The sequence below is a fragment of the Gobio gobio genome (assembly GCF_949357685.1).
Source record: "Gobio gobio genome assembly, chromosome: 13".
In the NCBI taxonomy this organism is placed as follows: domain Eukaryota; kingdom Metazoa; phylum Chordata; class Actinopteri; order Cypriniformes; family Gobionidae; genus Gobio; species Gobio gobio.
Window position 1 is genome coordinate 26,529,190 of NC_137106.1, and position 21,513 is coordinate 26,550,702.

Sequence of the window (21,513 nt, forward strand, 5' to 3'; positions counted from 1 at the left end):
CCATGGTTTTGACAGCAAATGAATGCTCCTTTGTTCCTTAGGGCCATTATTAACTGCACATTTCCCATTGCCCACAAACAACACAGTGCCGTTAGATCCGGCAAGGTTTGTGTAGCCCAGTCAGGCACGGCTGGATCTCATGAATGCCAAAAACACAAATGGATGCTAATCCGAGTCAGGTTGTCAGTTTCACTGCTAATAACAGGTTGGGAGTTTCAGAAGGGAAACAAACATTCTGGTGCCAGATACCATGTTTACCATGGTAAATTCTGGTAATAGTTTGGGGCCAACTACAAGAAACCCCTTAAAAACCCTTTATTTTTAACGACAACTGTTTTCATCATTTACATGGCACACGTTTCTAGGTACTTTATTATAATCATTATAATCTTTATTAAAACCACTTTATTATACACTGTGTGCAGAATTATTAGGCACGTTGATTTTTTTTTTTTTCAGGCACATTTGACACAGTAATCCTAATAACTACTATTTTTTTTAGTATTTAATAATGTATAAGTGATATATAATTGTTCATGAAGGCTGGAAATGAAAAACACCTTATATTCAGGTGTGCAGAATTATTAGGCATGTTTTCTTTTACAGATAAATTGAGCCAAAAAAGAGATTTAACTCAGACTGAAAAGTCCAAAATTATTAAATGCCCATGAGAAGGATGCAATACTAATGCAATACTAGACATTGCAGTTAAGGCGTGACCATTGGACAGTGAAATGCTCGTTGGGTCAGCAGGGTCAGACAAAAACATGTGGCGTGGGAAAATACACCTGTTAACTACAAAACAATTAAGAATTAAGGTGAAGAATTAAGTGTGAAACCATCAGGAACCATTTTAGTCTCCAGCGCCACCATTTTCCAGAGCTGCAACCTTAACCTGGAGTCTTCAGAAGTGCAAGGTGTCAGGATCTCAGAGACTTAAATTAGGTAAAGAATCCTAAAAAATGACCCCCACTAAATAATAAGAATCACAAGCCGAAGTGTTGTAAAATACATGTAGACTGTTTTTTGAGATCCTCTGAGATCCTGACACCTTGCACTTCTGGAGACTCCAAGTAGGTTGCAGCTCTGGAAAATGGTGGCGCTGGAGACTAAAGGGTTCCTGATGGTTTCACACTTAATTCTTCACCTTAATTCTTAAAGGGGTGGTAAAACACATTCTTTTGAAGGCTTGATTGTGTTTGTGGGGTGCACTGTAACATGTGTTCATGCTTCGTTTAAAAAAAAAAATTGCATTATTTTTCATACATTTGACCTTTATTCTACACTGCTCTGTCCCTCCTTGTAAAACGGTCTGATGGTTTCCGGGTTCTATGAAGCCAGTCCCTCAAAAATACGCAATGGGTTCAGATTGGTTAGCTGGCCCAGTGTTTTGTGATTCGCTAACCGCAGTGCACGTTTATCGGAAACGTCACGCCCCTTACCGGAGGGTGTGCTTTGGTCAGTATTAGAAACAATGGCGTCAATAAAACCATACCAATCTGAGCCCGAATCAGACTCAGAACATTTGAGTGAAGATGATCGAGCAGAACCTGTTCAGTCCTCAAGAGTAAAGACTGTGGATCTATAGTGATCGCTACTGAATGTCACTTTTGTATTTTTAGAACGATTATAGCCAAATATCTGTGGCAAGAACAAACCCAAAACGAACACTAAACACTGGCTTTAACTAGTAAGTTAGCCAAATCACACACAGAACCATGTTTAGCATGCCTGTAGATAAACAATACATAAAAGCTCTAATCAAAGAATCATTTACACTAATGCCAGGTTCGCTGTTGAGATTTTAACGTTAGTGTTTGTAACGTTAGGTGTTTGTCGGATAACGTTAAGTATGAATGAGCATTTAACAGACTGGTTTGCAGAACAGCGTTGTCATCTGTTTACTTCCTTGCTACAACGTACAATTCACGTATTACAGGAAAACACATCGATGAAAAATAAATCCGACTTACAGGTTGTGGCCCGTAAACAGCTTCTGTTTGTAAATCCAGCTTTCAGGACGAGCCGTGGTGCAAATCCGGCATTGAACTCGCGAAGATTGTGGATGTTTTCCTCTGTGAAATGTGCAGCGTGCGCGTCGTGCATCCACGCACTGGCCGTGTTTGTCTCGCGCAGCTGACGTTGTGCAAATCTGGCATTGAACTCGCGAAGATTGTGGATGTTTTCCTCCATGAAATGTGCAGCGGGAGGCGCACCCGTCGTGCATGATTCACACTGGCAGTGTTTGTCTCGCTGAACCGCTCATGAATTGCAACGGACGAATATTGTCCATTATTTCACATTTTCCAGTCTTCTCCTCCGACCCTGTCTGTCTCGTGCTTTATGATGGGCAGCATATATCTGAGACCTGTTCCCCTCTGTCTCAAGCACACATGCATACAACATGCTGTATGTTAAACGCCCATCCCCAGACCTGCAATCCGGATGAAAATAACAGTGTTTCGTCGGCATTGCAGCAACACCACTCCTGCCTATACCACTATATCACAACAACAGCGATACAAAATGGCCTCACCCCCCCTTATTTAATATTCACGGAGGAGGGGTTTATGTAAATATTGAGGCTGGTGATGTCACCAACCCTGGAGGAATGTCTGTAGTCGCCTACTGGCCGTTTGCTGTAGTCCTTAGAAATGGATTTCTTTAAAAGCAAATATCTCCCTTTGCTTTAAACTTTGAACGTTGTAACTTTGCAGATGTTGTTTATGCTCAAGCAGCAACATTACACGCTAGCTAAAGTTAGAATAGTGAAATCGTGGTTTACCACCCCTTTAATTATTTTGCAGTTAACAGGCGTCTTTTCCTCACCACCTGTTTTTGTCTGATCCTGCTGACCCAATGAGCATTTCACTGTCCAATGGTCATGCCTTAACTGCACTGTTTAGTATTGCATTAGTATTGTATCCTCATTGACTTTTCAGTCTGAGTTAAATCTCTTTTTTGGCTCATTTTATCTGTAAAAGAAAACAAGGCCTAATAATTCTGCACACCTGAATATAAGGTGTTTTTCATTTCCAGCCTTCGTGAACAATTATATATCACTTATACATTATTAAATACTAAATGAATAGTATTTATTCAGTTTAATGCGGTTTGGAATTGGTCAAATGTGCCTGGAAAAAAAATATGATCAGAAAATCAACATGCCTAATAATTCTGCACACTGTGTAAATAGGAAGGTCACGAAAGCAGGTGCTTAACCTTCAGAAAACTTTCAACATAAACCTCAAGAGGTCAAGCTAAATATAATAAAAACTCATTTATTTTCTATTCATTTCACAATTGTGACTGATATGGTTTTGAAATGGATACATTTTGTTAATTAAAATGAATTTTTATTTATTTTATTTTTATTGGATGTATGGCTCTAATGCTTTGAGAAAAAAACTGTAATAGGACACCAAAGTGGAAATTTATGAAAAGAGACTCCAAACGGTAAATTCCTACAGTAATTTGCAACTACACATTCGAGCTGTAGTGGGACAATGCAATTAACTCTAATCAAATAAACATCAGTACACATCCCAAAGTCCCTCGTGCTTTGAAGATGTTCACTCATTAAACAAACACAGCATCTCATTGGTTAATCCATCAGCAAAACATTTCTTCCCATTCCAGCCTTGATGTCTCACTTTCGCTCTCATATTTCACAAATTTTCTAATTTCTTTCCTCTTATATGAAGCATCACTCCCTTTCGCCTGTCTCTGTATTATATCTTTTACTTTCTTTTATGCATACCTGCAGTTTATGACTAAAACTTTAACATGAGAGCAGGGAAAGGTAGAGTGAGAGTCAGTACCTCGGGTACTACAGTAGAGTGGATTGATGTCAGTACATTTTTATAATATTACAACTCAGATTGGGGGTGATTGGGAGGTTTTATTGACCTCAGATGTACCCTATAATCTGATTGGTACACAAAGTGGACGGTAACTTAATAAAGCTGTGAAATAGCTCCCAGAAAACTGCACCAATAGACACACACACACACACACACACACACACACACAGACAGACGTGTTGTTAGAGCATGCTGACAGGAGCTCATATAAGGAGAAAAGAAGAAAGCAGGATGAGAGATGGATGTGACAAGAGGAAAAATGTAATTGCTCTTCAAGACCTTTAACAGAAGTCACTTTCTCTTATCCCATCTTAATATGTAGAGACAACTGTAAGTAATTCATTTGTAGACTGATTTCCCTGAAGAGTGAACACTGGGACTAAAGAGTCAACTGGGACTATCAAATCATTGATCTGGTCATTTGAACATACCGATCAGCCCGACATGGAAACATTGGCTCAACCAGTGGCATGAGTTGGGGGCAGAACAATTCATTTAGTAGCGTACCTTGCCGTGCTGTCCCATCCTCTCCAGGCAGACAACTGCATCCTCCCAGAGTTCCAGTCGTTCATAGATTAGCAGGGCAGAACTCGTCAAGCCCAAATCGGTCAACAGGCTCGCCAACTGCCTCTAAATACACACATACACACAAACAGTTAGCCAAGATCAGTCAACATACGGCCCAGCTGCCTGTAAATACACACAGCATGTGGGAGTCACTCAGAAATATATATTTAGCATGTGGACACAGCCCAAAAATCTAAAATAAAGTGCTTTTCATTTCGATCTGGTTTATCTTTGCAATAAAGTTGATAATCACCAGGGGCTTTTTTTAAAGGCAGTCCTGCCTCACTTCCTGACCTATTTGAAATGACCAACGCAGCACTTTAAACTTTTATTAGTATTTATTTTTTTGTATTTTATTTAGACTTAATGGGGGCTAAGTTTCAAATCTCAATCTATCTCTACATAAATTATATTATTTTTACACACGCATACACCGATCAGGCATAACATTAATGACTGTTATGTCATTTTATCTCTTGATCACGGCACCTGTTAGTGGGTGGGATATATTAGGCAGCAAGTGAACGTTGTCCTCAAAGTTGATGTGTTAGAAACAGGAAAAATGGCCAAACATAAGGATTTGAGCGAGTTTGACAAGGGCCAAATTGTGATGTGTGGACGACTGGGTCAGAACATCCCCAAAACTGCAACTTTTGTGGGGTGTTTCCGGTTTGAAGTGGTCAGTAACTATCAAAAGTGCTCCAAGGAAGGAACAGTGGTGAACCGGCAACAGGGTCATGGGCGGCCAAGGCTCATTGAGGCACGTTGGAGCGAAGGCTGTGGGCCGCGTGGTGCGATCAAACAGACGAGCTACTGTAGCTCAAATTGCTTTTAAAGTTTATGCTGGTTCTGATAGAAAGGTGTCAGAATACACAGTGCAGTGCATCACAGTTTGTTGCGTATGGGGCTGCACAGCCGCAGACCAGTCAGGGTACCCATGCTGACCTCTGTCCACCGCCGAAAGTGGCAACAGTGGGCACGCAAGCGATGTAAGAAGGTGGCCTGGTCTAATGAATCACGTTTTCTTTTACATCACGTGGATGGCTGAACAAGGGAAGTGCTGAACAAACAAGTCCGATCCATGGAGACCCCACTTAAAGGATTTGCTGCTAACATCTTGGTGCCAGATACCACAGCACACCTTCAGGGGTCTAGTGGAGTCCATGGCTCAATGGGTCAGGGTTATTTTGGCAGCAAAAGGACCAACACAATTTTCATATGCTAAAGAGCAGTTTTGACATCAAAACAACAAAAACAAAAAACTAAGTAAAACAAAAAAAAGGTAAAACCAAAATAAAATTATAGTATGATAAAATATTAAAATACATAAATAAAATAAATTAAGGATAGAGTATGCTGTCTCTCACCATTCTTTCTTCTCTCTTTTCACCCCTTTCACCCTTTCTAAATGGATGCATTCTATGGATGACCATCCATCTATCTCCACAATGTCATGCTTCACAGGCAGCAGCTATATATACACATCTGTGCTATTAATGACCCTCGTCTGTCTCTGATGAATGTTACTGGTCAAACATGTTTACACTCTTTCAACTCCTCCTGTCATTCACAGATCATTTGAGAAAGGATGGATGAAGTGTCATAAGGATGGCACTTCGTAGTCGTAGCATGTGTCCACTGCATGTCCACATATTTTTGTTAATAAACATACTGAGATGTGCACCGATCCCACTGGAGATCATATACTGATGATTATAATGTATAAAACTGCTGTATTTGTGAGCAGCAAACATGGTGAACTGACGTCACTCTTCGACCTCTTATATCAGCAAGACATCACAAACACGTAGCTGCAAGCAGTTTCACAGCAGGAAATGTTCAATTCCTGCTCAATTTCTCCTTCACCTTTCTATCTTGTGACAACACCCCCCACCTCCAGTGGCATATCACGTTCCACAGGCATTATGGGTACCTATAAATCTAGATATATACACCGGTAAGGCTGCCAGTGATCATGTGATCTATCAGCCAGGAGACAAAACGTGATGATACTTACTAATATGGAGAAAGAGAAATGCACAAAAGAGAGTGAGCTGTGCTCAGTATCAACACCTTTATTCTTTTTTTTCTTTATTCATCTTAAGTTTGTCTTAATGTTACTTATTTAATTTGGTTAATTGCTAGTTTAACCTTTACCTTAAAATACAGATTAAACTAGGAATAGTAAAAATAATATAAAATACATACATTTTATTTTACATTACATTTCAATTATTTAGTTTAATATTATATTTATATATAAATGTTTGTTATTTGAATTATTTATAACTAAATGTATATTATAGTCAAGGCATGGTCTCCACTAGACCCCTGAAGGTGTGCTGTGGTATCTGCCACCAAGATATTAGTAGCAGATCCTTTAAGTCCTGTAAATTGCGAGGTGCGGCATCCATGGATCGGACTTGTTTGTTCAACACATCCCACAGACGCTCGATTGGATTGATATCTAGGTTAATTGGAGGCCAAGTCAAGACCTCAAATTGTTGTGCTCCTCAAACCATTTTTACTCTGTGGCAGGCGCATTATCCTGCTGAAAGAGGCCACAGCCACCAGGGAACACTGTTTCCATGAAAGGGTGTACATGGTCTGCAACAATGCTTACGTAGGTATGAGTGAAAGTAACATCCACATGGATGGCAGGACCCAAGGTTTCCCAGCAGAACATTGCCCAAAGCGTCACACTGCCTCTGCAGGCTTGCCTTCTTCCCATAGTGCATCTCGGTGCTATGTGTTTCCCAGGAAAGTGACGCACACGGCCAACCACATGATGTAAAAGAAAACATGATTCATCAGACCAGGCCACCTTCTTCCATTGCTCCATGGTCCAGTTCTGATGCTCACATGCCCACTGTTGGCGCTTTCGGCAACAAACTGCGATGCACTGTGTATTCTGACAACTTTCTATCAGAACCAGCATGAACTGATTTGAATTGAATAGAGCAATTTGAACTACAGTAGCTCGTCTGTTTGATCAGACCACATCGGCCAGCCTTCACTCGCCACATGCATAATGAGCCTTGGCCGCCTGTCGCCGGTTCACCACTGTTCTTTCCATGGAGCACTTTTGATAGATACTGATCACTGCAGACCGGAAACACCCCACGAAAGCTGCAGTTCTGGAGATGCTCTGACCCAGTCGTCTAGCCATCACAATTTGGCCCTTGTCAAACTCACTCAAATCCTTACGCTTGTCCACTTTTCCTGCTTCTAACACATTAACTTTGAGGATAAAATGTTTACTTTCTGCCCAATAAATCCCACCCACTAACAGGTGCCGTGATCAAGAGATAATCAGATAATGAACTGTCATAACGTTATGCATGATCGGTTTATGTATGTGTAAAAGCGTATGTGTATATATAATAAACTAAATGTAAATGTAATGTAAAATAAAATTAATGTATTTTATATCATTTTTATTTCATATTTCAATTATTTTTCTCAATTTAATATGTAGAAGTACTTTATTACACTTTATTCACTTTTTATTTTGCACTACTGTTTTATTTTATTCTCACTGCTGTTACTTTAATTAGGGCCCGAGCACAGGTTGTTCAAAGACCCTATTGGAATTGTTTCGTTTATTATTTACATTGATATTTCTCATTTTTCGACACCAAGCAATAAATGTTTTGGAAATAAAAATGCTCCATTTTTGTTTTGCCAATGAAGAACACTAAAATTAAAAAAACTAAAATATGAATAAAATGAATAAAAGTTCGGGAGAGGGTTTGGGAGCCCCATTTGTGCAACTTTTCAATGTTTTCATTTCCTTACTCATTTCATCTGCCACAGTGAATGCTGTCCTGATTCATATACATGCCAAAATGATACAGTCTGAAAGCAAATCCAACAATTTTTGAAATCTGTTCCTAAAAAAACAAACAAAAAAAGTTATGCCCTGCAACGCTCCGTCATCTCTTTACCCCGACACACACACGCGCGCACTTTTCTCTGGCTGTATGCTGCTCTCGTCTCTCTTTCGCTTGCAGTTTTGCTGTGTTCTATTCCCCTGCCAGCAATAGAAGCGACTTCAATTCCAGCTTTATTGCTGTTCACTGTTATTACACAGAGCGCGAGCAATGTCATCCACAGGACTGATCGCATCAGCCCTCCCTTTTCTTCCATCCATCCATCCATCCCTCCACCCACCCACTCACCCTCATTCTCAATTCAGTCATTTCATTCCTTTTCTTTCAAAACCCTTCATCCATGCTGGCCTGTTTCAATCTACCATTCTCCTCCATACAAACCCCCCCCCCCCCCCAATGATTTATTCACCTGTTTAACAATCTCTCACTTCAGAAAACATTTGTTTGTTTTTCATTAGTTGCATTATTGCCCAATCAGACAGGAAGCGAGAGTTACAGGTTGCTCTATTACCTGACGAACGCTGTCAAAATGAACTCATCGTCTCGCATCCCTGGATGCCCTCACCGTGTACGGGAAATTAATTTCATATTCTATCTGCCAAAGCTCTTATTGACGCGACACTGGCTGTATAACCCAGCTGTTGTATTTACTGAAATGGGTTTCTGAGAAGTAGATAAATAAATAATGGCTGCCCATGCTCATTTGAGGTGATTAGCTCAATGCACTTGTGCGTCTAGTAATGAGAGAAAATATGCAAGCAAATCAATTTGAGCACCAACAAATGAGTCAATCATTTCCATTTCAAATTAACTCAGGTAATCTGGCTTTTTAATATGTGAATTATTCCCTACATGGGAATAAATTCAGACATAATAAAGGTGAGAAAACTGTTTGGGGGGAGGGGGGGACTCAATCAAGGGTCAAATGGGTCCCAGTTAAACTCAACCCAAAATTCTCTTTTGTTTTCATGATCGACTACACAAAGTTTTGTTCGTTCATTCAATTGTTCATTCATTAGCACTAAGCACTCCAGAGCTAAAGAAGGATATTTTCCTCGCAGGAACTTCTTTCTTTATCTGTACTTAATGTATGTTTTTTGACCAACTTTGGGCAGTAAATATCTTTAAAAACTTTAAAAATAAAAATGGGTGGGGGGGTCGTTCCTGTGTAAAAAGTTCCTGGTACAAATTGTTCCAGGTAATTTCGATGGAAACGGGGCTATGTTTAATCATCTAAAAAATGTCAACTGTTTCAGGTCAATTAATAATCAAATTAATGTTATAGGAAAAATTTTTTTTTATTGGTTTATGGAAAGTCCCCTCTCAAATATACTCTAGGTTGTGTATATGTGTGCACAATATAAAAGGGCAAAGGGTTCATAACATTATAAGTGATCCTAAAACATGATCATTTTAAGAAACTAGAAGCTTCAATACAACAAACAGGAATTTAGTTTACCTGTAGATCCCAGAGAGGCGGTGCCCGGCAAGTGTAGAACATCTTTAGTCTCTCAGTGACGGGACACTTCTTCTCACTAAAGAAATCCACCAAGGTCTGAAACAGAACAAAGCGACAAATTCTCATTCTTCAAGTTCCTCAAATTACATTTTTCTTTGCCATAACGATTATTCTATAAATAAATGCAGATTTTCCTCAGAGTTTGCTACAAGTAAAACAAAGTGGTAGTTCATAAAATTGAGCACCCATGAGCCAAAATCTCAAGTCATATACTTTTGGAGGGTCCCGAAACAACCGAGCCACTACCAATTAAAGTGCCCCTATTATGGTTTTTCAAATATACCCTTTCATGCAGTGTGTAATATAGCTGTTTGTGAATGTAAGCATTCTGCAGAGTTGTAAAGTCGAAAGTACATGATAAAAAAAGTTGTCTCCAAAATAAAAAAAGAATCGACTCTGAACCACCTATACGAATCGTTCGTAATTTGAATCGTTCTACATCACAAGAAAATACATTTTGCATAATAATTATGTTGTACGTTGTCTGCCCGTGTACAACTTGACCAGCCTTCAAACATCATTTTACTGACAACTGCTTCGCAAATCTCAGGAGTTCAACGCGGGATTCGCAAAACGCTAACTCTTGAAAAATGGGTCAGTACCCAGTAGGGATGCTCCGATCAACATCGGCCGATAACGATAATCATATTTTATGACTCGTTCGTTACTCACTAACTTGGCCAATCTCACGAACCGATCGCAATTTGATGACGTCATCACGTGAAGGCGTACATGACGCGTGGGGTAGCAGCAAATATTCAAACGAGAGCTTTGAAGGCAGAAGGGTTCCATGTGAACAGCAGTTAAACACGGGTCAGTCGGTCCTAAGAGATGGGCGAACGCCGTTCGGAAGTATCGATATACAGTACTAGGCTATATCTGAAAAATAGATATGCATGCATGATACAATTTGTCCTAAACATGACACATGCTTTATATTAAGGGCTTTAAAATAACTGGTAAGGTATTTTTAACACGTATAGTTTAAAGCAGCTTGCCTTGTCAGACGCTCTGAGAGATACTTGTGCTGACAGACTGATACCTGCGGTGTTTAATGCATTTGAAATAGGGCTGAACGATTTTGGGAAAAAAATCGAATTGCGCTTTTTTTAACCAATATTGCGATTGCCATTTAATATGTGATTATTTTTTAAACTCTTTATCTTCTGTATTATTCAACAATACATCATTGTATAGTAATGGTGGAAATCTTTAATTGGTACCTCACAATCCGATTCCGGGAGTCAACATCCGAAAACAATTCTTGAACTTTTTCCTTATTAATTAATCTTATTAATTTATTAAAAACTTAAAATGTTTTTTTATTATGATATATGTAATTATAAGCTTTTTAAAATAACTAGGACATTATAACATTTTAATTAAAACAATTGCATGTTAATAATTTTAAATATATAAACTAATATAGCTGCAAAACATAAGCTAGTAAATCATAAAGAGGAACAAAAAAACATATTACAAGCAATGAACAAAGAGTGCTTTCAGTATTTAAGAGTGTTTGAACTGTGAGTGATTTTTCTCTTTCTCAGCTTTACTGTTGTTTGATTATTAATCATGACATCATCATAGACAGCAGGAGACCTGCGTTCACACTAATGCACAGATCTCTTTTGAAATATAAAATGTTTTTGCCCTGTCGGTTTAATTCATTAAGACATTACTGACGGTGTTTACATTAATTTTGCGTCATAAAAGCATTTTGAGACTCACACAGACGCGTGCTCGCGAGCACTCTTCACAAAGCGCCGCGTGAGCATTTGAAATGGAAAGCCTTCTGTCGGTGAGTTACTTATTTTTTAATATACAAGCACACTGCATTCCTAACGACATGAATGAAGCCTTCGTTGAGCATTTGTAAGGAAAATACCGGCGGGCGAGAACACACACTGTAAGCGTGACATCAAGCAAAGTTTCTCACAGCGCATATCCTGTGCAAAGAAGCCTGCGAATGTCATTGCGATTCGCGCCTTCAACCGCTCCGGACTTTATGAAATATTATTTTATGGTTCGTGTGTGATTGTGTGTGTGTGTGTGTGTGTGTGTGAGAGAGAGAGAAAGAGAGAGATAATGGAAGCAATCAGAATACTGGTGTCTCTAAAACACACGCAGCACCACCGCGCACCTGCAGTTAAAATCTAAGCTCAGAATCGATCCAGAATCATTGGAGAGAGAATCTTCTCCCACCTCTATTGTAGCCTATAGTATGAGCAACACAATATTAGATAGATCAAACACAGTTTTTTTCCCTTTTAGGCCAGGCATATATGTGTAACGTGCCAAGTTGCTTCTTCTGCAGACTTTACTCTCGCGTGTCACGTGACCAGACTGTAATCACAGCCTTTGCGGTTAGGAAATCGTGTTTTATCATATCGCGATATCGCAAATGCAATTAATCGTTCAGCCCTAGTTTGAAATATGGTGCTTTCCTCACTGCATAACTTACATTTCACAGGGATATTCTCCATCTGTAAATGTTAGAAAGTCATGCAAATATGTCCATTTTGCTGTCAGGAGACGATGAGCCTTCTGCATGTGAATCTCCGCTAAAATTCAGACTTCCACGACAAACAGACAGAGCGCAATAGAACGCAATAATTCTGACTAAAATATACATATTTCTGAAGTATTTGTTGTTGGACAATACATGTGCCATATGTAGAATTTTAAACTTACAAGTACATACTTTTACAAGTACGTATATTTTTATGAAAGTGATCATTATAATTGGGTAATCAAATATAGGCTAATATGCTTTTGTTTTTATTTTCATTTTTAGTTTAAAAAAAAAAAACAATTATTAATACATGCCTACATTACATTCACTGTATTTGTTTATAGCCTTCAATATCAACATTGTTTTTAGGACATCATTGGGCAGGATGTGAAATAAAATTGTTATTAAAATAAATACAGATTTGCTTTTTTTATCCAAATAGAAAAACGTAGAAAATACAGCCCTGTTAAGTATCCTGATATGCATAGTGTTATACAGAAACCCCATTTTAAAGGCATATTAAAATGTTCACTCTATAATTAATAATTTGTGATTATTTAGTACCCTGTTAAAACAATAGTTACATTACATTATTACCATAAAAATGTAACAAAAATATAATAAAAAGGCACCATCTATAGTTTTTTTTTTTTATCTGAAAAAAGGTTAACAGTGATCAGAGAAATCAGTGAAGCATTGGAATCGGGAACGGTATCGGCCGATCGCCATGACAAGAAATTGGTACCCGTATCGGCTGCAAAAATCCTGATCGGAGCATCCCTAGTACCCAGTTTATTTGGACCAGCTTGATCCTCAGAATCACAACCTGCAAGTATGATTAATTATTAGATTTTCTACCGGGTGTTCAATATACTTAGTTTTGTGTTTTATATTGTGTACGTTTCCGGCTAACTCACATTATTACAGTCTTACTGAAGTAGTTCTGCTAAGCAGCTGTGGGCCACTATTACCTAAAACTGTGTCTATTAATGCAGATTGTCTGTCGTTCTTACTAATTTGAGTAAAGATAATGGATGGAGCAAGATTAGTTTTACAAACGTTTGTGTTATATCAGTCATTCACAGTGCTGGGCTAATGCGCTGTTATTTATACAGTTCCCGCATGTGCATCACAATAAATAAAATAAAAAATATACACACATCGATTTGTTGATGGACATACTCTTATTAATGCTGATGATGAGGAATTACATCTCATAATGTACCTCAAAAGGTGTAGCGTATCACTGAGAAATGTCCTGTTCATGTCGTCCTTGCGATGGAGGTTCGGGTTGAAAAACCAATTCTTCCAATTTTTCATCATCGGACTCGCGCTGGGATTGATGTAAAAATCGATGTCTTCGTTACAGTCTTTAAAGTGTGTTCAAATTGCAGAGCTTTAGGAAGCCTCTGGAGCTGATGTTAAGTTATGGTAATTAGGGATGTGCCAATCCGATACGCCATTAATTGCCGGATTGGGTCTCGGTCAGACAGAATATATAATATTCTGTGTTTTTGTTAAGCCCCAGTGCTCCACAAAAGGCACAACAACAGTATAAAGTATAATCAACTCTTCTTTGTGCATTATATTAAGTGTTCTGAAGCCATTCCATAGTTTAATGTGAGGTAGAGATGACTATTTAAGTCATTCAATTCAAGTTCACCCTCCGCTGCGTCTGTCAGTCATTCATCTTTCAAACTGCGTGTCGCGTTTGGTTACGACAGTCAACACGATGAAACTCTCTCCAAGAGGATTCAGTGTTACTTTATCTTGCTGGAGTTTATTGCTGCTAAATCGTGTTACTTTCTACCGGGTGTCTGTTAGATCACAACACTGGACTAGAGATTGTATTGTTCTTCACGCACGGTAACTGAAATTTTAAACTGTTAAAAGAAAAGGCTCAATAAAATATTGCATAGATGGATACACTACGAATCGATATCTCTTCCCTTTGTGTTTTGAGCTTCTCAAAGCGATCAGACGGGACGGAGCGCTGCGACTACATGTTGCTTCTTCCTACGCGCTTTGTGTGCCGCTCTGTATTGGAGCTTGTTTTTCATGAATGTATTTTACAACGTGTAATATTTTACCAGATTTACTGCTACACTTATTCACTTTTATTTGTTCCCCACTAAATGTTTTTTTTTTCCACTTAATGTTTCGATTTTGTAGAATTATTGTGCACTCACGATTTTTCTAGAGTAACTTTGGCTGCTGAATTATCCACTAATCCAGTTTATCAACCATCTAGTTTATAACAGTATTTGTGTCATGGATGTTTATAATGAAGTTGTCTGTATTTAGTAGATTGTGTTTAACACACAAAAGATTACCAGTTCAACACACTGATGTATAGAAATTCTACATTGAATTTTTAAACAAAACTACACTGGTATCGGTAGATACTCAGAATTTTTGGTATCGGATTGGTTCTGAAAAAATGGTATCAGTACATCCCTAATGCTAATGGCCGTTTAGCTTCCGACAAGCGCTGTAAGCTGTAGACCAATCGTAACAGACTGGGCCGTCTGGCCAATCAGAGCAGATTAGGCTCGTGGAAAGGAGGGATTTAGAGAGACTGATTCATCCGACAGGTCGTTTGAGAATTGAAAAATGTGGTGAGGTGCAATGTACAGTATATAATGAGAAAAAGTTTTTTATTTATTTATTTTTTTACCTTTGATGCATGTAAACCTGTTGTAGGAGACCTCCAAAACTAAAAAAAAAAAAAATCATAATAGGGGCACATTAAGATGAATGGGAATGCTAACGGACATCTTTCTCCATGAATCACAGACCCCCCTCCCGGAACACAAAGACATCTATATAATGAGTATTTTTTTATGTGCTTAGTGTTTGGTGTGATATTTGACAAAGTGTTAAAAACACCCGCAAGCAATAAAAATGCAGCGTGGTGCAAACAAACTAAAAACCTTCACATTCTGCTTTGATTTACTGCGCACCACACAGACCGAAATATATTTTCCCATCAATAACAAAACAGAAAAAAAAGTGATCTAGAAGTATATAATCACAAAATCCAAGAGTGATAGCAATAACACCTAGATGTGCCAGCACATTCCAAAATGACAGCATTTTATTAAATTTTTGTTTCTTTCTTTAAAAAAACAACAAAACTCTCCACTGAGAAAGGCTACAGGATTTGACTGAGTAAACTCGGTTAAAGCATGTGCAGGCCTGCTGTTTGAGTCTCCAGTGACAAGATCAACACTCATTCTGTTCACAAATCAGTGTCAATATTTCAAAAAGCAATAAGACAAAACACAATAACACAATGCAGCTGTGTACAACATGCAAACAAGGCCACAAATGCAAATTGGAAGCCGACGGCCATCTTTGCCTGCTAAATAACCGAGTGAAAATAAAGGCACAGAATGATGTCTATCACATTATCCCACAAATAGCTGACACCCCCACTTGTCAATCATTTATAAACATATGGACTGCAACTGGCACTAACAGAAGGAGAAGGCCTAAACACGTTAAGGAATTATTACTGTACCAACTTGAATATCTCCACCCAAGATGCTGTAAATAACTTAATGTGGAACTGATGTCTGAAACATTTGAGTTCCAGAACATTCCGGAATCCAGCAGAAGTAAGGAAACGTTACATATTCCAGAAAATGCATTTCGTAAACTGATGACAAAATCCAATATAGATGTAATTTTCCAGCTCCAGTTGGGGGTTCACTTAGGAAAAAACTCATCTGGAAATAAAACTTCCAACTGAGAAGATACAATCAGTTTCTACGGAGGATGGCAAAGCTTGTCTGCGGGTAGCAGATAACTAATTACTTATTTAGCATTTTGATTGTTGGAAAATGCCAGAAATATCTAAATGCTAATCTTTCGATCAGGAGGGTTGAGGGATACAGCTGTGAGGGCTGTGAGCTTTTTTTCAGCTGTGTGCCTTTTGACAAATAGGGGCAAAGTAAACTCCCCTACAGTTGACAATTTGGCAGTTTAGTTTGAAATCACACATAAACCTTTCCATGGAGGAACTCCAACAGCCAAATACAGCGACAGGAGGAAATGACATCACCGAGCATGCTTCATGACTCAGCATACTTTAATAGAGGAGGAAAAGAATAAGCCCCATGGAGTCAAAATCCATTTGTAGCAATTGAACTGCAGTCTATCATTAAGGCATAACAATGGCTTTACATTTTTTTTTAAACATAACTTTAAAACATGCTGAATTACCTTAAAATTAATTAAATAAATAAATAAATAAAAACTAGTCCCCAGTGTTGCCATGAGATGCCTAAATCCATACCAAGTCCCAAGCTGCTAACTTCTATTTCTGGGATATTATTGATTAAGCACTGAAATTGAATTTTACGTTCAGAGAAATCTACTTCAGCCAGGGCCTGATCGGAGTCCCAAATGAAAGAGGGCGAAGTCAATAGCGCGTGGTGTAAGCCCCGCACAGTCAAATTGTGCGGTCACAAAGAGCGCCTCTAAATCCACAAATGCACCAGACTCTGCCATTATGAATACACAAAAGGGAATAAAAAGTTTTCTGAAGTTCTGGCCCACTCAGTGGCCTAGATACCGGCGGCTCTAAACTGTGAGAAAAATGCAGAGCACATAGTCAAAGGCCATTTCTGAATACACACTTTACGCTCTTGATCTCAGAAGAAAGGCCAGAGGAGGCAGAGGAAATTAAGTTTGTCAAGTACCGCTGTGAAACTTGAACAGCGGCAAGGTGGTGGGGATAAGAGTCTGTGCGATATTCACGAAAATGTCACGACTGTTCAGAATAGAAGGGGAATATTATTGAAGACAAAACAAAAATCTTTCTGAATTGATTACATCAAATGTGAAGTTGATGAGTATTTATGAGTGATCGTGTAAAAATGTTCAGTATGTGCCTGGAATTTACCCAATCAGAACTTCTGCCATTAATGGAGGTCTGTGTCTGTAGTCAGGTAGATGGTTCAATTCATTATTAAAACGAATCCAAGTACCCATACTTGGAATAAAATTGGGGTGGCCTTAAGATTCACATGATCTATTAAGGGGTCTCTAAACATCTTAACTAGGCCTGTCGCGATTGGTCGATATAATCGACTGCGTCAACGCTGTTAATTAGTCGACGTCAAAATTTTTAGTCGACTGGGTATGATATGAAATTGTATTAGTACCGGTACTTTAAAAATTACAGCACTCTAATAAGAGCAGTATTTCTCAATTTGCATCGATGTGTGACGTGTGTGTGAGCTCTGCTTCCACCGTTCACTAAACAATGGAAGCAGAACAGTCAAATATATACGCGCAGCTCAGGAAAAAGAATGCAACAGAAAAGTGCGACGCAGCCGGGACGTGCTCAGGCACGCTGCCGGACTTGAAGCGTGCGCAGCCGCATACACGCCTTTCACTCAGACAGACCGCGACGCCAGTTTAGCGGATTATTGGGTTTGAATGGTAAAAAATCTGTAAAAATGCACGTCCTGGCGAGTATTCGGGTAAACGCAGTCGGATATCTTTAGTGAACGTATACAGAGTTGAATGAGAAATCGGGTGTTACAATGAATTTGGTCCATGCAGCTCTTAAAGGGATAGTTCACCCAAAAATGAAAATTAGCCCATAATTTACTCACCCTCAAGTCATCCTAGGTGTATATGGCATTCTTCTTTCAGACGAATAAAATCTGAGTTATATTACACAAGTCCAGGCTAATCCAAGCATTAGAATTGGATTCATTGTTGCTCTGTTTTAAGTCCATAAAAAGTGCATCTGCCCATCAAATAACATGCTCCACGCGGCTCTGGGGTGTTAATAAAGGCCTTCTGAAGCGAATCGATGCGTTTGTGTAAGAAAAATATCCATATTTAAAACTTTATCAAGTAAACTGTTCTGATCTCCCGGCCGTGAATAAAACTTAATCCCTGCAAAGAGCAACTTTGGGGTCATGCCAGGTATATATGCTACGCAGCTGAGGAATAGAAGTACTAAAGATTCTATGCTCAAAAGACCACAGCAGAGACAGTGATAGTGTTGGAAGACTATAGAGCCGCCCACAGGGTGAGGCTGTAATATTCAGAGTTAGTATTAATGATCCTGTGTCAGACCAGCGTACACCCAAGAAGGACGGTGAGAGTGTATAGATGCTAAAGACCTGTGTGCTCATGTGTGTTTGAGGTGGTGATAGTAGCTTCTTCACGGGACACCATCACCTTATTTCGGGAGGGGAATTCCCTCAAAGTATTGAATTATATTAGAAGTATTCGTGAAGAATTACCTTGAGATACTATAGTATTATATTATATTAAGGATGGTAATTATCCAGAAGGTACTGTAGTACTGTATTGGTATTGTAGTATTGTACTGTATTATATTCGGGAAGGGAATTACCCCGAAGGTACTGTATTTTATTGGTACTGTAGTACTGTATTAACAACTGGGAGTTATTTGAATGGTCCGTGGTGAAGTCAGATATTCGTATTGAGAATTTCCATGACCCCGTACAAAATGACTCCAAACAGTCACTGATGTTTAAGGCAACACACAAAATGAAAAACAAAGGATATGTTAACTTTTGTGGAGGACAATTTGTACCAATTAAGTAATTTTATTGTTTTGTGGAATATATGCAACATCTGTAGATTTGTAAGGGCAGTACTGATCCATGATATTTTTAATATTTAAATCACTCACAAAAAAGCACTCAATCTTACAGATTTGGTTAAAAATGGCATTCAAACATTTGAGAAAAGAGGGGAATGTAAACTGTGCATGAGGATTTGTACCTTTATAACGCGCTACCTGACTTTCTACATCATTATCCCCTCTCTCTCTCTCTCTCTCTCATCTGTTGAACTTTGTTAAAGTGTTTTGTCCTCCCTGAGAGTGTGCTGTCACTCTCTCGCCATTGCTCCAGGGCCTTGCTCCACTGGGATCACTCTCAGGGTGACTGAATTCACTGGTGTCAGCAATGGGATTTATGTTTCTCGAACTCTGTGATGGACAGGTGTTTGTGTGACTTGTTGTGATCTCCTGTCGGGCTCAAACTTGCCCCTCAGGGTGGCCTCCTAAAGTCAAACTCTCCCCAATGATCTGTCACATTGAGTTTTTGGATGTCAGAGAGCAGCTCCACCGGGCAAACACTTAAAACTTAAAGGAAGAAAAAGTCATCAAAAAAGTAGAGAGCAATGTGTCACACCAAAGCCTGCCCGCTGATGATCTTCCATCTGTCAGACGTTCATACAGAGAGCGTCTGAACGACCCTTCAGTTCTCTGCTCTTAACTGATGATCACCTGCAGCGCTCATGGTCACATCTATGGATTTCACTTGCGATCAAAAAGAGGGATGCCATCAGCCACAGCAAAACTAACACAAAAGTTGATATTTGGAAGAACAGTTGACCTCAAATGTATTTTTTCCCCATACATTGGTAAACCATATTCTTCAAAATAGTAGCAGAAGAAAGAAATTCATTCAGGTTTGGAACAACTTGAGGGTAAACGATCCCTTTAAGCCCTGTAACACTTCTTTATTTACTATTTGTCAACAGCACAAAAGGACTGATGTCACTATAAACTTGAACCATAACTTTTAGCAGTAAACCCCTCTCAAAGCAGAACAGATGATTCAAAACTATCATACAGCAGATGTCTCTGTGTAGTGAGATGGATTAACACAGAGGCTCAAATTTTTCATAGTCCTCCAATGAGCAAACTTCAGTAAATAAAAAATAATCTGGCATAATGGACAAATTAACTGGTTTCTGTGACAAGTTCTGGACAGATTTCCATTCTCCAATTCTTGCTAAAATCCACACCCCCAAATGCACAAGAATACCAGCCAAACATACCAGCACTTCTCTGGTTTTACGGTTCTGTCTTTTCCTCAGTAAAACAAGGAGATAAACTGTCATGATAAACGACAGAGGAAACGGGAAGCAGCCAAAGGGAAGCTAAAGCATCGTCCTCCCTCAGGCTTATCTGTCCATTTCTCTTGCACACACACAAATGCAGCAAAAACAACAGGAGGAAAACTGGGATCTCATTTCTCTGGGTGCTATAAGATTTTGGAAGCACTACATTGAAACCAGTGAATGAAGTAAATCACTACCCTTCAGCTCATTTTAAAGAGCAAAGTGGTACACTCCTTAGTGCCTCAGACTAAAACAATGACAAACAGATTCACTAGAAGTCTGCGTTTGGTAAGATTAATGATTTTAAAAGATGCCCTTTATGTTCGCCAAGGCTGCATTCATTTGATCAAAAATACATTTATTACTGTGTTGGCAAAGCTGAATTTTCAGCATCCAGTCTTCAGTGTCATGACGCTTCAGGAAATCATTCTAATAAGCTGATCTGGTGCTCAAGAAACATTTATCATTAATGTTGAAAACCGTTGTGCTGCTTAATATTTTTTATGGAAATCATGATCATTTTCTTTTGTCATCTTTTGTAAGATTATACATCTCTTTACGGTCACTTTTAAACAATTTAATGCAATCTTTCTGAAGAATAATAATAAAAGTATTAATTTATTTCAGTGACCTTAATTTTAAACAGTAGTGTAGTTGTTAAAATAAAGAATGGCTTGACATAGATGTTCAAAAGTCCTTCAGAATCTATTCTAGTGCTTGAAGCTCAACAGGGAGATGCAATTGTGAATCTAAAGATCAGCTGGTATGTGGAAGAGCTGCAGAAGTTTGGTCCTGATTGCATTTGTACCATTATTTATCATAACATTTAAGTAGTGTACATGGATGTGCATTCAGAACGGCGTTCTACCTGTGTTTGCATCATGGCGCGTTCAACTCTCCGTGAGCTTCCTCTCTCCAGCTTAGCCCTCAGGCACAGTGATGTCACTTCCACCGCCCAGAACTTTGGCTGAGACAGCACACACTGAGAAAAAGAGAGAGAGATGAAAATATCACTCATGGTGACATACAGATTTTTCCCGTCCCACTTTCATGAATATAAAATATGTGCAACTACATCCCAAATTCTTGACACATTTTCAACCACCGTGACAGAAAGCATACTAATACATACCACACAAATAAAAAAGGAATCTATAGTATACAACCCGACAAACACACACCACCCTCTGCATACAGAGACACGAGCGTTCACTGGCCTGTATCAAAGCAGCAGAGCGGCAGGTAAGCGAG

At 38.9% G+C, this 21,513-nt stretch overlaps 1 protein-coding gene across 1 annotated transcript in view; it reads right to left on the reverse strand.

Annotated features, from left to right (window-relative positions):
- Nucleotides 1-21,513, reverse strand: part of ttc27 (tetratricopeptide repeat domain 27) — a 98,523-nt gene that overhangs the window by 20,401 nt on the left and 56,609 nt on the right. Inside the window, exons 11-13 of the mRNA XM_079832563.1 lie at nt 21,131-21,244; nt 9,783-9,878; nt 4,371-4,493 (exon numbers count right to left, since the gene is read on the reverse strand). Of these exons, the coding sequence (XP_079688689.1) occupies nt 4,371-4,493; nt 9,783-9,878; nt 21,131-21,244 (333 nt within the window). The remainder of the gene's footprint in view (nt 1-4,370; nt 4,494-9,782; nt 9,879-21,130; nt 21,245-21,513) is intronic.